Genomic DNA, 16,165 nt, shown 5'->3' on the forward strand with positions numbered 1-16,165 from the left:
CTGGTCCCTCTGTGCTATCAGTCTAACAGTCTCTGTGCTATCAGTCTATCAGTCTCTGGTCCCTCTGTGCTATCAGTCTAACAGTCTCTGGGCTATCAGTCTAACAGTATCTGTGCTATCAGTCTAACAGTCTCTGGTCCCTCTGTGCTATCAGTCTAACAGTCTCTGGGCTATCAGTCTAACAGTCTCTGTGCTATCAGTCTAACAGTCTCTGTGCTATCAGTCTAACAGTCTCTGGTCCCTCTGTGCTATCAGTCTAACAGTATCTGTGCTATCAGTCTAACAGTCTCTGTGCTATCAGTCTATCAGTCTCTGGTCCCTCTGTGCTATCAGTCTAACAGTCTCTGGGCTATCAGTCTAACCGTCTCTGGGCTATCAGTCGAACAGTCTCTGTGCTGTCAGTCTAACAGTCTCTGGTCCCTCTGTGCTATCAGTCTAACCGTCTCTGTGCTATCAGTCTAACAGTCTCTGTGCTATCAGTCTATCAGTCTCTGGTCCCTCTGTGCTATCAGTCTAACAGTCTCACAGTCTCTGTGCTATCAGTCTAACAGTCTCTGTGCTATCAGTCTAACAGTCTATGTGCTATCAGTCTAACAGTCTCTGGTCCCTCTGTGCTATCAGTCTAACAGTCTCTGGGCTATCAGTCTAACAGTCTCTGGGCTATCAGTCTAACAGTCTCTGTGCTATCAGTCTAACAGTCTCTGTGCTATCAGTCTAACAGTCTCTGGTCCCTCTGTGCTATCAGTCTAACAGTCTCTGGGCGATCAGTCTAACAGTCTCTGTGCTATCAGTCTAACAGTCTCTAGTCCCTATGTGCTATCAGTCTAACAGTCTCTGTGCTATCAGTCTATCAGTCTCTGGTCCCTCTGTGCTATCAGTCTAACAGTCTCTGGGCTATCAGTCTAACAGTCTCTGGGCTATCAGTCTAACAGTCTCTGTGCTATCAGTATAACAGTCTCTGTGCTGTCAGTCTAACAGTCTCTGTGCTGTCAGTATAACAGTCTCTGTGCTGTCAGTCTAACAGTCTCTGTGCTATCAGTCTAACAGTCTCTGGTCCATCTGTGCTATCTGTCTAACAGTCTCACAGTCTCTGGGCTATCAGTCTAACAGTCTCTGTGCTATCAGTCTAACAGTCTCTGGGCTATCAGTCTAACAGTCTCTCTGCTATCAGTCTAACAGTCTCTGTGCTATCAGTCTAACAGTCTCTGTGCTATCAGTCTAACAGTCTCTCTGCTATCAGTCTAACAGTCTCTGTGCTATCAGTCTAACAGTCTCTGTGCTATCAGTCTAACAGTCTCTGTGCTATCAGTCTAACAGTCTCTGGGCTATCAGTCTAACAGTCTCTGTGCTATCAGTCTAACAGTCTCTGTGCTATCAGTCTAACAGTCTCTGTGCTATCAGTCTAACAGTCTCTGTGCTATCAGTCTAACAGTCTCTAGTCCCTCTGTGCTGTCAGTCTAACAGTCTCTGTGCTATCAGTCTAACAGTATCTGGTCCCTCTGTGCTATCAGTCTAACAGTCTCTGGGCTATCAGTCGAACAGTCTCTGGGCTATCAGTCGAACAGTTTCTGTGCTGTCAGTCTAACAGTCTCTGTGCTATCAGTCTAACAGTCTCTGTGCTATCAGTCTAACAGTCTCTGTGCTATCAGTCTAACAGTCTCTGTGCTATCAGTCTATCAGTCTCTGGTCCCTCTGTGCTATCAGTCTAACAGTCTCTGGGCTATCAGTCTAACAGTATCTGTGCTATCAGTCTAACAGTCTCTGGTCCCTCTGTGCTATCAGTCTAACAGTCTCTGGGCTATCAGTCTAACAGTCTCTGGGCTATCAGTCTAACAGTCTCTGTGCTATCAGTCTAACAGTCTCTGTGCTATCAGTCTAACAGTCTCTGTGCTATCAGTCTATCAGTCTCTGGTCCCTCTGTGCTATCAGTCTAACAGTCTCTGGGCTATCAGTCTAACCGTCTCATGGCTATCAGTCGAACAGTCTCTGTGCTGTCAGTCTAACAGTCTCTGTTTTATCAGTCTAACAGTCTCTGGTCCCTCTGTGCTATCAGTCTAACAGTCTCTGTGCTATCAGTCTAACAGTCTCTGTGCTATCAGTCTATCAGTCTCTGGTCCCTCTGTGCTATCAGTCTAACAGTCTCACAGTCTCTGTGCTATCAGTCTAACAGTCTCTGTGCTATCAGTCTAACAGTCTCTGTGCTATCAGTCTAACAGTCTCTGGTCCCTCTGTGCTATCAGTCCAACAGTCTCTGGGCTATCAGTCTAACAGTCTCTGTGCTATCAGTCTAACAGTCTCTGTGCTATCAGTCTAACAGTCTCTGTGCTATCAGTCTAACAGTCTCTGGTCCCTCTGTGCTATCAGTCTAACAGTCTCTGGGCTATCAGTCTAACAGTCTCTGTGCTATCAGTCTAACAGTCTCTAGTCCCTATGTGCTATCAGTCTAACAGTCTCTGTGCTATCAGTCTATCAGTCTCTGGTCCCTCTGTGCTATCAGTCTAACAGTCTCTGGGCTATCAGTCTAACAGTCTCTGGGCTATCAGTCTAACAGTCTCTGTGCTATCAGTCTAACAGTCTCTGGGCTATCAGTCTAACAGTCTCTGGGCTATCAGTCTAACAGTCTCTGTGCTATCAGTATAACAGTCTCTGTGCTATCAGTCTAACAGTCTCTGGTCCATCTGTGCTATCTGTCTAACAGTCTCACAGTCTCTGGGCTATCAGTCTAACAGTCTCTGTGCTATCAGTCTAACAGTCTCTGGGCTATCAGTCTAACAGTCTCTGTGCTATCAGTCTAACAGTCTCTGGGCTATCAGTCTAACAGTCTCTGTGCTATCAGTCTAACAGTCTCTGGGCTATCAGTCTAACAGTCTCTGTGCTATCAGTCTAACAGTCTCTAGTCCCTCTGTGCTATCAGTCTAACAGTCTCTGTGCTATCAGTCTAACAGTCTCTCTGCTATCAGTCTAACAGTCTCTGTGCTATCAGTCTAACAGTCTCTGGGCTATCAGTCTAACAGTCTCTGTGCTATCAGTCTAACATTCTCTGGTCCCTCTGTGCTATCAGTCTAACAGTCTCTGTGCTATCAGTCTAACAGTCTCTGTGCTATCAGTCTAACAGTCTCTGTGCTATCAGTCTAACAGTCTCTGTGCTATCAGTCTAACAGTCTCTAGTCCCTCTGTGCTGTCAGTCTAACAGTCTCTGTGCTATCAGTCTAACAGTATATGGTCCCTCTGTGCTATCAGTCTAACAGTCTCTGTGCTATCAGTCTACCAGTCTCTGTGCTATCAGTCTATCAGTCTCTGGTCCCTCTGTGCTATCAGTCTAACAATCTCTGGTCACTCTGCGCTATCAGTCTAACAGTCTCTGGTCCCTCTGCGCTATCAGTCTAACAGTCTCTGTGCTGTCAGTCTAACAGTCTCTGTGCTATCAGTCTAACAGTCTCTGGGCCCTCTGTGCTATCAGTCTAACAGTCTCTGGGCTATCAGTCTAACAGTCTCTGGGCTATCAGTCTAACAGTCTCTGGGCTATCAGTCTAACAGTCTCTGTGCTGTCAGTCTAACAGTCTCTGTGCTGTCAGTCTAACAGTCTCTGTGCTGTCAGTCTAACAGTCTCTGTGCTGTCAGTCTAACAGTCTCTGTGCTATCAGTCTAACAGTCTCTGGTCCATCTGTGCTATCAGTCTAACAGTCTCACAGTCTCTGGGCTATCAGTCTAGCAGTCTCTGTGCTATCAGTCTAACAGTCTCTGGGCTATCAGTCTAACAGTCTCTGTGCTATCAGTCTAACAGTCTCTGTGCTATCAGTCTAACAGTCTATGTGCTATCAGTCTAACAGTCTCTGTGCTATCAGTCTAACAGTCTCTGGGCTATCAGTCTAACAGTCTCTGGGCTATCAGTCTAACAGTCTCTAGTCCCTCTGTGCTATCAGTCTAACAGTCTCTGGGCTATCAGTCTAACAGTCTCTGTGCTATCAGTCTAACAGTCTCTAGTCCCTCTGTGCTATCAGTCTAACAGTCTCTGTGCTATCAGTCTAACAGTATCTGTGCTATCAGTCTAACAGTCTCTGTGCTATCAGTCTAACAGTATCTGTGCTATCAGTCTAACAGTCTCTGGGCTATCAGTCTAACAGTCTCTGGGCTATAAGTCTAACAGTCTCTGTGCTATCAGTCTAACAGTCTCTGTGCTGTCAGTCTATCAGTCTCTGGTCCCTCTGTGCTATCAGTCTAACAGTCTCTGGGCTATCAGTCTAACAGTCTCTGGGCTATCAGTCTAACAGTCTCTGGGCTATCAGTCTAACAGTCTCTGTGCTATCAGTCTAACAGTCTCTAGTCCCTCTGTGCTATCAGTCTAACAGTCTCTGTGCTATCAGTCTAACAGTCTCTGCTATCAGTCTAACAGTCTCTGGGCTATCAGTCTAACAGTCTCTGGGCTATCAGTCTAACAGTCTCTGTGCTATCAGTCTAACAGTCTCTGTGCTGTCAGTCTAACAGTCTCTGTGCTATCAGTCTAACAGTCTCTGGTCCCTCTGTGCTATCAGTCTAACAGTCTCTGTGCTATCAGTCTAACAGTCTCTGTGCTATCAGTCTAACACTCTGGTCCCTCTGGACTATCAGTCTAACAGTCTATGGGGCCTCTGTGCTGTCAGTCTAACCGTCTCTGGGCTATCAGTCTAACCATCTCTGGGCTATCAGTCTAACAGTCTCTGTGCTAACAGTCTATGGGGCCTCTGTGCTGTCAATCTAACCATCTCTGGGCTATCAGTCTAACAGTCTCTGTGCTGTCAGACTAACAGTCTCTGTGCTGTCAGACTAACAGTCTCTCGGCTATCAGTCTAACAGTCTCTGGGCTATCAGTCTAACCATCTCTGGGCTATCAGTCTAACAGTTTTTGTGCTATCAGTCTTTAACAGTCTCTGTGCTGTCAGACTAACAGTCTCTGTGCTCTCAGACTAACAGTCTCTGGTCCCTCTGTGCTATCAGTCTAACAGTCTCTGGGCTATCAGTCTAACAGTCTCTGGGCTATCAGTCTAACAGTCTCTGCGCTATCAGTCTAACAGTCTCTGTGCTATCAGTCTAACAGTCTATGGGGCCTCTGTGCTGTCAGTCTAACCATCTTTGTGCTATCAGTCTAACAGTCTCTGTGCTGTCAGGCTAACAGTCTCTGTGCTGTCATTTTTAACAGTCTCTGTGCTGTCAGGCTAACAGTCTCTGTGCTGTCAGTCTCTAACAGTCTCTGTGCTGTCAGTCTGACAGTCTTTATCAGTCTATCAGTCTCTGTGCTGTCAGTCTATCAGTCTCTGTGCTGTCAGTCTATCAGTCTCTGTGCTGTCAGTCTATCAGTCTCTGTGCTGTCAGTCCAGCAGTCTCTGTGCTGTCAGTCTAACAGTCTGTGCTGTCCGTCTGACTGTCTCTGTGCTATCAGTCTAACAGTCTCTGGGCTATCAGTCTAACAGTCTCTGTGCTGTCAGTCTAACAGTCTCTGTGCTGTCAGTCTAACAGTCTCTGTGCTGTCAGTCTAACAGTCTCTGTGTTATCAGTCTAACAGTCTCTGGTCCATCTGTGCTATCAGTCTAACAGTCTCACAGTCTCTGGGCTATCAGTCTAGCAGTCTCTGTGCTATCAGTCTAACAGTCTCTGGGCTATCAGTCTAACAGTCTCTGTGCTATCAGTCTAACAGTCTCTGGGCTATCAGTCTAACAGTCTCTGTGCTATCAGTCTAACAGTCTCTAGTCCCTCTGTGCTATCAGTCTAACAGTCTCTGGGCTATCAGTCTAACAGTCTCTGGTCCCTCTGTGCTATCAGTCTAACAGTCTCTAGTCCCTCTGTGCTATCAGTCTAACAGTCTCTGGGCTATCAGTCTAACAGTCTCTGTGCTATCAGTCTAACAGTCTCTGGTCCCTCTGTGCTATCAGTCTAACAGTCTCTGGGCTATCAGTCTAACAGTCTCTGTGCTATCAGTCTAACAGTCTCTGTGCTATCAGTCTAACAGTCTCTGTGCTATCAGTCTAACAGTCTCTGGGCTATCAGTCTAACAGTCTCTGTGCTATCAGTCTAACAGTCTCTGTGCTGTCAGTCTATCAGTCTCTGGTCCCTCTGTGCTATCAGTCTAACAGTCTCTGTGCTATCAGTCTAACAGTCTCTGTGCTATCAGTCTAACAGTCTCTGTGCTATCAGTCTAACAGTCTCTGGGCTATCAGTCTAACAGTCTCTGGGCTATCAGTCTAACAGTCTCTGTGCTATCAGTCTAACAGTCTCTAGTCCCTCTGTGCTATCAGTCTAACAGTCTCTGTGCTGTCAGTCTATCAGTCTCTGTGCTGTCAGTCTATCAGTCTCTGTGCTGTCAGTCTATCAGTCTCTGTGCTGTCAGTCTATCAGTCTCTGTGCTGTCAGTCTATCAGTCTCTGTGCTGTCAGTCTAGAAGTCTCTGTGCTGTCAGTCTAGAAGTCTCTGTGCTGTCAGTCTAGAAGTCTCTGTGCTGTCAGTTAGAAGTCTCTGTGCTGTCAGTCTAGAAGTCTCTGTGCTGTCAGTTAGAAGTCTCTGTGCTGTCAGTCTAGAAGTCTCTGTGCTGTCAGTCTAGAAGTCTCTGTGCTGTCAGTTAGAAGTCTCTGTGCTGTCAGTCTAGAAGTCTCTGTGCTGTCAGTCTAGAAGTCTCTGTGCTGTCAGTCTTAACAGTCTCTGTGCTGTCAGTCTTAACAGTCTCTGTGCTGTCAGTCTTAACAGTCTCTGTGCTGTCAGTTTAATAGTCTCTGTGCTGTCAGTGTTAACAGTCTCTGTGCTGTCAGTCTTAACAGTCTCTGTGCTGTCTGTCTGTCTTAACAATCTCTGTGCTGTCAGTGTTAAATCTCTGTGTTATCAGTCTAACAGTCTCTGTGCTATCAGTCTAACAGTCTATGGGGCCTCTGTGCTGTCAGTCTAACCATCTTTGTGCTATCAGTCTAACAGTCTCTGTGCTGTCAGGCTAACAGTCTCTGTGCTGTCATTTTTAACAGTCTCTGTGCTGTCAGGCTAACAGTCTCTGTGCTGTCAGTCTCTAACAGTCTCTGTGCTGTCAGTCTGACAGTCTTTATCAGTCTATCAATCTCTGTGCTGTCAGTCTATCAGTCTCTGTGCTGTCAGTCTATCAGTCTCTGTGCTGTCAGTCTATCAGTCTCTGTGCTGTCAGTCTATCAGTCTCTGTGCTGTCTGTCCAGCAGTCTCTGTGCTGTCAGTCTAACAGTCTGTGCTGTCCGTCTGACTGTCTCTGTGCTATCAGTCTAACAGTCTCTGGGCTATCAGTCTAACAGTCTCTGTGCTGTCAGTCTAACCGTCTCTGTGCTGTCAGTCTAACAGTCTCTGTGCTGTCAGTCTAACAGTCTCTGTGCTGTCAGTCTAACAGTCTCTGTGTTATCAGTCTAACAGTCTCTGGTCCATCTGTGCTATCAGTCTAACAGTCTCACAGTCTCTGGGCTATCAGTCTAGCAGTCTCTGTGCTATCAGTCTAACAGTCTCTGGGCTATCAGTCTAACAGTCTCTGTGCTATCAGTCTAACAGTCTATGTGCTATCAGTCTAACAGTCTCTGTGCTATCAGTCTAACAGTCTCTGGGCTATCAGTCTAACAGTCTCTGGGCTATCAGTCTAACAGTCTCTGTGCTATCAGTCTAACAGTCTCTAGTCCCTCTGTGCTATCAGTCTAACAGTCTCTGGGCTATCAGTCTAACAGTCTCTGTGCTATCAGTCTAACAGTCTCTGGTCCCTCTGTGCTATCAGTCTAACAGTCTCTAGTCCCTCTGTGCTATCAGTCTAACAGTCTCTGGGCTATCAGTCTAACAGTCTCTGTGCTATCAGTCTAACAGTCTCTGGTCCCTCTGTGCTATCAGTCTAACAGTCTCTGGGCTATCAGTCTAACAGTCTCTGTGCTATCAGTCTAACAGTCTCTGTGCTATCAGTCTAACAGTCTCTGTGCTATCAGTCTAACAGTCTCTGGGCTATCAGTCTAACAGTCTCTGGGCTATAAGTCTAACAGTCTCTGTGCTATCAGTCTAACAGTCTCTGTGCTGTCAGTCTATCAGTCTCTGGTCCCTCTGTGCTATCAGTCTAACAGTCTCTGTGCTATCAGTCTAACAGTCTCTGTGCTATCAGTCTAACAGTCTCTGTGCTATCAGTCTAACAGTCTCTGGGCTATCAGTCTAACAGTCTCTGGGCTATCAGTCTAACAGTCTCTGTGCTATCAGTCTAACAGTCTCTAGTCCCTCTGTGCTATCAGTCTAACAGTCTCTGTGCTGTCAGTCTATCAGTCTCTGTGCTGTCAGTCTATCAGTCTCTGTGCTGTCAGTCTATCAGTCTCTGTGCTGTCAGTCTATCAGTCTCTGTGCTGTCAGTCTATCAGTCTCTGTGCTGTCAGTCTAGAAGTCTCTGTGCTGTCAGTCTAGAAGTCTCTGTGCTGTCAGTCTAGAAGTCTCTGTGCTGTCAGTTAGAAGTCTCTGTGCTGTCAGTCTAGAAGTCTCTGTGCTGTCAGTTAGAAGTCTCTGTGCTGTCAGTCTAGAAGTCTCTGTGCTGTCAGTCTAGAAGTCTCTGTGCTGTCAGTTAGAAGTCTCTGTGCTGTCAGTCTAGAAGTCTCTGTGCTGTCAGTCTAGAAGTCTCTGTGCTGTCAGTCTTAACAGTCTCTGTGCTGTCAGTCTTAACAGTCTCTGTGCTGTCAGTCTTAACAGTCTCTGTGCTGTCAGTTTAATAGTCTCTGTGCTGTCAGTGTTAACAGTCTCTGTGCTGTCAGTCTTAACAGTCTCTGTGCTGTCTGTCTGTCTTAACAATCTCTGTGCTGTCAGTGTTAAATCTCTGTGTTATCAGTCTAACAGTCTCTGTGCTATCAGTCTAACAGTCTATGGGGCCTCTGTGCTGTCAGTCTAACCATCTTTGTGCTATCAGTCTAACAGTCTCTGTGCTGTCAGGCTAACAGTCTCTGTGCTGTCAGGCTAACAGTCTCTGTGCTGTCATTTTTAACAGTCTCTGTGCTGTCAGTCTTAACAGTCTCTGTGCTGTCAGTCTTAACAGTCTCTGTGCTGTCAGTTTAATAGTCTCTGTGCTGTCAGTGTTAACAGTCTCTGTGCTGTCAGTCTTAACAATCTCTGTGCTGTCAGTGTTAAATCTCTGTGTTATCAGTCTAACAGTCTCTGTGCTATCAGTCTAACAGTCTCTGTGCTGTTCCTCTCCTCCTCTCTCTTTCTGCAGGTATCTAATCCCCAACGCGGGCGACGCAACCAAGGCCATCAAACAGCAGATCATGAAGGTTCTGGATGCCCTGGAGAGTTCCTAGAGACAGACAGAGATACATGAGAGCCCCCCCAGCTGGCCGGAAGGGGAACTGCAGGGAGGGAAGACGTCTGTGTGTCTGTCAGCTGAGGGCAGGGTGCTCTCTCTTTCTATTTATATATATCTCTCCCTTTCTCTCTGTCCTCCTCCTCTTTCCAGCCAGGCGAGGACCAGGACAGATCCAGTGTTGACTGACTGTTAACCCCTCCCTGTCTGTGGGGCTGAGGGTGTCGTCTCTCTCCCTCCCTGGTTGCTGAGGACCTGAGGGACTGACTGACTGACTGTGACTGAGTCCCAAACAGCACCCTATTCCCTATATAGTCCTTTCGGGCCTGGTCAAGAGTAGTGCACTATATAGGGAATAGGGTGCCATTCTCTGGTCTAAAGTAGTGCACTATATAGGGAATAGGGTGCCATTCTCTGGTCTAAAGTAGTGCACTATATAGGGAATAGGGTGCCATTCTCTGGTCTAAAGTAGTGCACTATATAGGGAATAGGGTGCCATTTGGGATGCATCCTGACTGTGTGGAGAGAGACTGAGATGCTCCTTATTCACCATCCTGGTCTCCTCATCCTGACTGACATACAGTGCCTTCGGAAAGTATTCAGACCCCTTGACTCTTTCCACATTTTCTTACGTTACAGAATTATTCTAAAATGGATTAAATTGTTTTTTCCCGTCATCAATCTATACACAATACACCATAATGACAAAGCAAAAACAGGTAGTTAGACATTTTTGCAAATTAATAAAAATAATTCAATTGACATGTCACATTTACATAAGTATGCTGACCCTTTACTCAGTACTTTGTTGAAGCACCTTTGGCAGCGATTACAGCCTCGAGTCTTCTTGGGTATGATGCACAAGATTGGGACACCTGTATTTGGGGAGTTTCTCCCATTCTTCTCTGCAGATCCTCTCAAGCTCTGTCAGGTTGGATGGGGAGCGTCGCTGCACAGCTATTTTCAGGTTTCTCCAGAGATGTTCGATCGGGTTCAAGTCCAGGCTCTGGATGGGCAACTAAAGGACTTTCAGAGACTTGTCCCGAAGCCACTCCTGCATTGTCTTGGCTGTGTGCTTAGGGTCGTTATCCTGTTGGAAAGTGAACCTTCGCCCCAGTCTGAGGTCCTGAGCGCTCTGGAGCAGGTTTTCATCAAGGATCTCTCTGTACATCTTTCCCTCGATCCTGACAAGTCTCCCAGTCCCTGCCGCTGAAAAACATCCCCACAGCATGATGCTGCCACCACCATGCTTCACCGTAGGGATGGTGCCAGGTTTTCTCCAGATGTGACGCTTGGCATTCAGAACAAAGAGGTCAATCTTGGTTTCATCAGACCAGAGAATCTTGTTTATCATGGTCTGAGTCCTTTAGGTGACTTTTGGCAAACTCCAAGCGGGCTGTCATGTGCTTCTACTGAGGAGTGGCTTCCGTCTGGCCACTCTACCATAAAGGCCTGATTGGTGGAGTGCTGCAGAGATGGTTGTCCTTTTGGAAGGTTCTCCCATCTCCACAGAGGAACTCTAGAGCTCTGTCAGAGTGACCATCGGGTTCTAGGTCAACTCCCTGACCAAGGCCCTTCTCCTCCGATTGCTCAGTTTGGCCGGGCGGCCAGCTCTAGGAAGAGTCTTGGTGGTTCCAAACTTCTTCCGTTTAACAATGGTGAAGGCCACTGTGTTCTTGGGGGGACCTTCAATGCTGCAGACATTTTTTGGTACCCTTCCCCAGATCTGTGCCTCGACACAGTCCTGTCTCGGAGCTCTACAGACAATTCCTTCGACCTCATGGCTTGGTTTTTGCTCTGTCATGCACTGTCAACTGTGGGACTTTATATAGACAGGTGTGTGCCTTTCCAAATCATGTCCAATCAATTGAATTTACCACAGGTGGACTCCAATCAAGTTGTAGAAACATCTCAAGGATGATCAATGGAAACAGGATGCACCTGAGCTCAATTTTGGGTCTCATAGCAAAGGGTCTGAATACTTATGTAAATAAGGTATTTTATATTTGCAAACATTTCTACAAACCTGTTTTCGCTTTGTCATTATAGGGTATTGTGTGTAGATTGATGAGGATTTTTATTTATTTAATCAATTTTAGAATAAGGATGTAACGTAACAAAATGTGGAAAAAGTCAAGGGGGTCTGAATACTTTTGGTTGGAATCGTTTTTATTTGTTTTGAAAAGATACATGATTTGCTCTAGTAATTCTCCCTCTAACTTTTTGGGTGACCCGACCAAATTCACATAGAAATGTGAGTTATAGATCTGTCACTCATTGAAAGCAAGTCTAAGAAACTGAAGATCTGTTCTATGTGAGCTATTTCTATGCTTCCCGTTCTTAGGTTTTGTTTTTGATCTTTTACAGCTGAACATACAGTATTTTTGGTTATGGACCAGTGGCATTTAGTTAAATGAGGACATTCATTAAACCTTAATTTAAGCAATGGTCATTCAACCTTTTTGTTTACAAAGTCATTTTTGAGGTTCCGAAAGACATGTACTGCAATCACAATGACAGATTGGACATTAGACATACAGGCAAACATACATGTACCATCACCTACACTATACATACCTGTCCACTAGTTACACTAGATAGATATACAGCAGTATGTGGACACTCCTTCAAATTAGTGGATTCGGCTATTTCAGCCACACCCATTGCTGACAGGTGTATAAAATCGAGCACACAGCCATGCAATCTCCATAGACAAACATTGGCAGTAGAATGGCCTTACTGAAGAGCTCAGTGACTTTCAACGTGGCACCTGTCATTGGATGCCACCTTTCCAACAAGTCAGTCACATTTCTGCCCTGCTAGAGCTGCCCCGGTCAACTGTAAGTGCTGTTATTGTGAAGTTGAAACGTCTAGGAGCAACAACGGCTCAACCATGAAGTGGTAGGCCCCACAAGCTCACAGAACGGGACCGCCGAGTGCTGAAGCGTGTAGCCCGTAAGAATCGTCTGTCCTCGGTTGCAACACTCACTAGGAGTTCCAAACTGCCACTGGAAGCAACGTCAGCGCAATAACTGTTCATCTGGAGCTTCATGAAATGGGTTTCCATGGCCGAGCAGCCGCACACAAGCCTAAGATCACCATGTGCAATGCCAAGCGTCGGCTGGAGTGGTGTAAAGCTCACCACCATTGGACTCTGGAGCAGTGGAAACGCGTTCTCTGGAGTGATGAATCACGCTTCACCATCTGGCAGTCCGACGGACGAATCTGGGTTTGGTGGATGCCAGGAGAACACTACCTGTCCCAATACATAGTGCCAACTGTAAAGTTTGGTGGAGGAGGAATAATGGGTCTGGGGCTGTTTTTCATGGTTCGGGCTAGGCCCCTTAGTTCCAGTGAAGGGAAATCTTAATGCTACAGCATACAATGACATTCTAGATGATTCTGTGCTTCCAACTTTATGGCAACAGTTTGGGGAAAGCCCTTTCCTGTTTCAGCATGACAAAGCGAGGTCCATACAGAAATGTTTTGTCGAGATCGGTGTGGAAGAACTTGACTGGCCTGCACAGAGCCCTGACCTCAACCCCATCGAACACCTTTGGGATGAATTGGAACGCCGACTGCGAGCCAGGCCTAATCGCCCAACATCAGTGCCCGACCTCACTAATGCTCTTGTGGCTGAATGGAAGCAAGTCCCCTCAGCAATGTTCCAACATCTAGTGGAAAGCCTTCCCAGAAGAGTGGAGGCTGTTATAGCAGCAAAGGGGGGACCAACTCCATATTAATGCCCATGGTTTTGGAATGAGATGTTCGTCGAGCAGGTGTCCACATCCTGTTGTCATGTAGTGAATATCTACTGTATCTGGTAGCTCTTTTTTTATTGAATGATCTTCTTTGATGTCATGTGACAACTGTTTTTAGATACTTTGTCATTGAGAAAGTAGTATTTTTCCAGCACACAGCCTTAAATAGTAATGAGGATGTTTATCAATATTTAATGTATACTGAACAAAAATATTAATGCAAAATACAACAATTTCAACGATTTTACTGAGTTACAGTTCATATAAGGAAATCTTGGCAAAAGAGAAATGCTCACTAACAGGGATGTAAACAAATTTGTGCACAAAATTTGAGAGAAATGAGCTTTTTGTGCGTATGAAAAATTTCCGGGATCTTTTATTTCAGCTCATGAAACATCGGACCAACACTTTACATGTTGCGTTTATATTTGTGTTCAGTATATAAACGCACTGCTCCATATCAATGGGTTCCCGGTCACAGATTAAACCTAATCCTAGAATAAAAGCCTATTTCAATTTAGATTCTCCATTGAGAATGATTTGTAGTCCTGGACTACGCTTAATCTGTGTCTGGGGAAACCTGCCCATGTTATATTCAGAAGGTTAGGACAGGGTGATGTTTAACCTGTTGAAAGACTAATTAATCTGTTTCATAGAAGCCTCCACTAATGGTCTCCTGTTTCTTTACTAAACTGTAAAACATTTATAAAGTGTTTCTGAAAGACACCGTCTCTGCTTTTATGTTCATCCTGTCCAACACTAGACTCATCTCTTATGAAGAGGGAAGCTGTATAATATGCAGTACTGAGGGTGGATTCACCAGGAACCAAACAGAAGCGAACGCCACAAAACTGGGAGGGACCTGAACTGGGAGGGACCTGAACTGTCAAATAAGAAAGTTGTTTTTGTTGCAAAACTATTTTGCTACGGTGTGTGCACGAATGAATACACCCCTGGTTTGGTCCGTAACTCTGGCAGGTATTCTGAGATGGGATATTGTCATGATTGAATCTTCAGGATCGTTAACATCAGTAACATTAAAACTTGAAACTGAACACTGGATAACTGGTCATTCTTCATTTAGCTGTACTCCATGTATCTTTTTAGCTTCTGCTAAATGTAGTGGTGTTTATAATAAAACATGCGTCCCAAATGACACCCTATTCCCATTATAGTGTACTGCTTTTGAACAGGGCCCATCACCGGCATTGTTTTGATACGTTATCATATATCATACATTATGGGTGACGCAGATAGGTTCAGGTTGATGCTACAGGAAGATGGAGCAAAGATTTTCAATTGGCCTTGACCAAAATAGTCTTGCTTTTTAAAAGTCCTTGTACATTTTCTTCTGTTAATTAATTGCACCTTACTACAGGTATACGGTTGTTTTTTGTAACCACTTGTTTTAATACATTTGTAAAATGAAGTGAACTTCAACCTTGATTTTCATTGACAAATATTATAATCTACATTATACAATCAGTTACTGTTCTCACAAATGTTGAGGGGAGAAATAAAAACACGTAAATCTAAATAAAAACTGTTTAAGCCTGGGTCCAAGGGAACTACAACTCCCAAGATCCCCCAGTGACCCTGAGAACACACCCCATGGTGGATTTCAAATTAAAAGCATGACTGATTTTCCCAGAAACCCTTTACAGTTAGTTATTAGTAAAATAATATAATTACTTGTAAATGAAAATGCAACAAAATGTTATACATGTCAGGGTGGCAGCTACTAGCACAACCGTCCGACAGATGACAGATGACGTTATTTCCTTTTACATCGTTTGTTATCGCGTCCAACTGGAATGTATGCAGCCGGCTATACACTCGTGTTCCCCGGCGACATCCTCCATTCAAGCTGCAAGGACGTCGATTACTTCCCTTTGCCACACGAGGGCGATGCGCGCAAATTGGTGGCAGAACAAGGGGGAGTTCTTGTAGAACACCTGCAAAAAAAAGCCTCTATTTACATGTCGCTTATAAGTGCATTGCACCCTACTTTTGGATTATAATTGGGTTTTAAGGCTCATATGAATGTCCTGCTTAATATAATGTTTCTGTCATCATCGCAAATCAACTGCATTATACTTAAAATTACTTCAACTTCAACCAATAAAAGGGCTCTTTGGCTAGCTTTTGCTACAGCCTATGTCAATGAGCATTAGCATTCTAGCTAACAACTACTGCATCCAAAATAGTTATTTTGCAAAGATCACAACCAAATATAATCTTAGCAACTGTTCACGCAAGAATCAAAACATCATTGTAAGCGAACCCAAAAAAGTTATTTTGTTATCTTGCAACCAATAGAATGTTATATATTTGGGGGATACAACCATCCCAGCTCTGCAGATTTTGCTGCGAAGAGATAGAATCATTAGATCATTTGATTTGGCATATAGAAATCCAATATGGGATGGTGTTAAGAGATAGATGGGAAGGGTTGAGTGGAGCTGAAGGATGGGACTAATAACAACAAGATAACTAATGTAAGATATACTGTGTCCGTAAAATGTAAATAGTATGTTTAAGCTGGAAGTAGAAGCCTAAGTGTTGTTGTCCATTAGTTTACTTCAATTAGGGGAGGGGTGGCAGGGTTAGGGGAAAATATATTTTAAAGAGATTTATTTTTTATTATTTTCTACATTGTAGAATAATAGTGAAGACATCAAAAAAGTATTCAGACCCCTTGACTTTTTCCACATTTTCTTACGTTACAACCTTATTCTAAAATGGATGAAATTGTTTTTTTCCCTCAGCAATCTACACACAATACCCCATAATGACAAAGCAAAAACATAATTTTTTGAAATTGTAGCAAATGTATTCAAAATAAAAAAAATGTTTTACATAAGTATTCAGACCCTTTAATCAGTACTTTGTTGATGCAATTTTGGCAGCGATTACAGCCTCGAGTGTTATTGGGTATGACGCAACAAGCTTGGCACACATGTATTTGGGGAGTATCTCCCATTCTTCTCTGCAGATCCTCTCAAGCTCTGTCAGGTTGGATGGGGAGCATCGCTGCACAGCTATTTTCAGGTCCCTCCAGAGATGTTCGATCGGGTTCAAGTCCGGACTCTGGTTGGGCAACTCAAGGACATTCAGA

General features: G+C 44.7%; 1 protein-coding gene across 3 annotated transcripts in view; it reads left to right on the top strand.

Annotated features, from left to right (window-relative positions):
- LOC311115274 (TBC1 domain family member 23) overlaps positions 1 to 14,102 on the top strand; it is a 117,359-nt gene extending 103,257 nt beyond the window's left edge. For 2 of the 3 annotated variants that reach the window (XM_084190470.1, XM_084190471.1), the window contains one exon: positions 9,200 to 11,734. In XM_084190470.1, the coding sequence (XP_084046596.1) occupies positions 9,200 to 9,284 (85 nt within the window). In that variant the 3' untranslated portion in view covers positions 9,285 to 11,734. Of the gene's footprint in view, positions 1 to 9,199; positions 11,735 to 13,810 lie in introns of those variants that run through there. The other variant, XR_014611210.1, reaches the window with a different exon arrangement.
- The last annotated feature ends 2,063 nt before the right edge of the window (positions 14,103 to 16,165 follow it).

The sequence above is a fragment of the Coregonus lavaretus genome (genome assembly GCF_964263955.1).
Source record: "Coregonus lavaretus genome assembly, contig: HAP1_SCAFFOLD_689, whole genome shotgun sequence".
NCBI lineage: Eukaryota > Metazoa > Chordata > Actinopteri > Salmoniformes > Salmonidae > Coregonus > Coregonus lavaretus.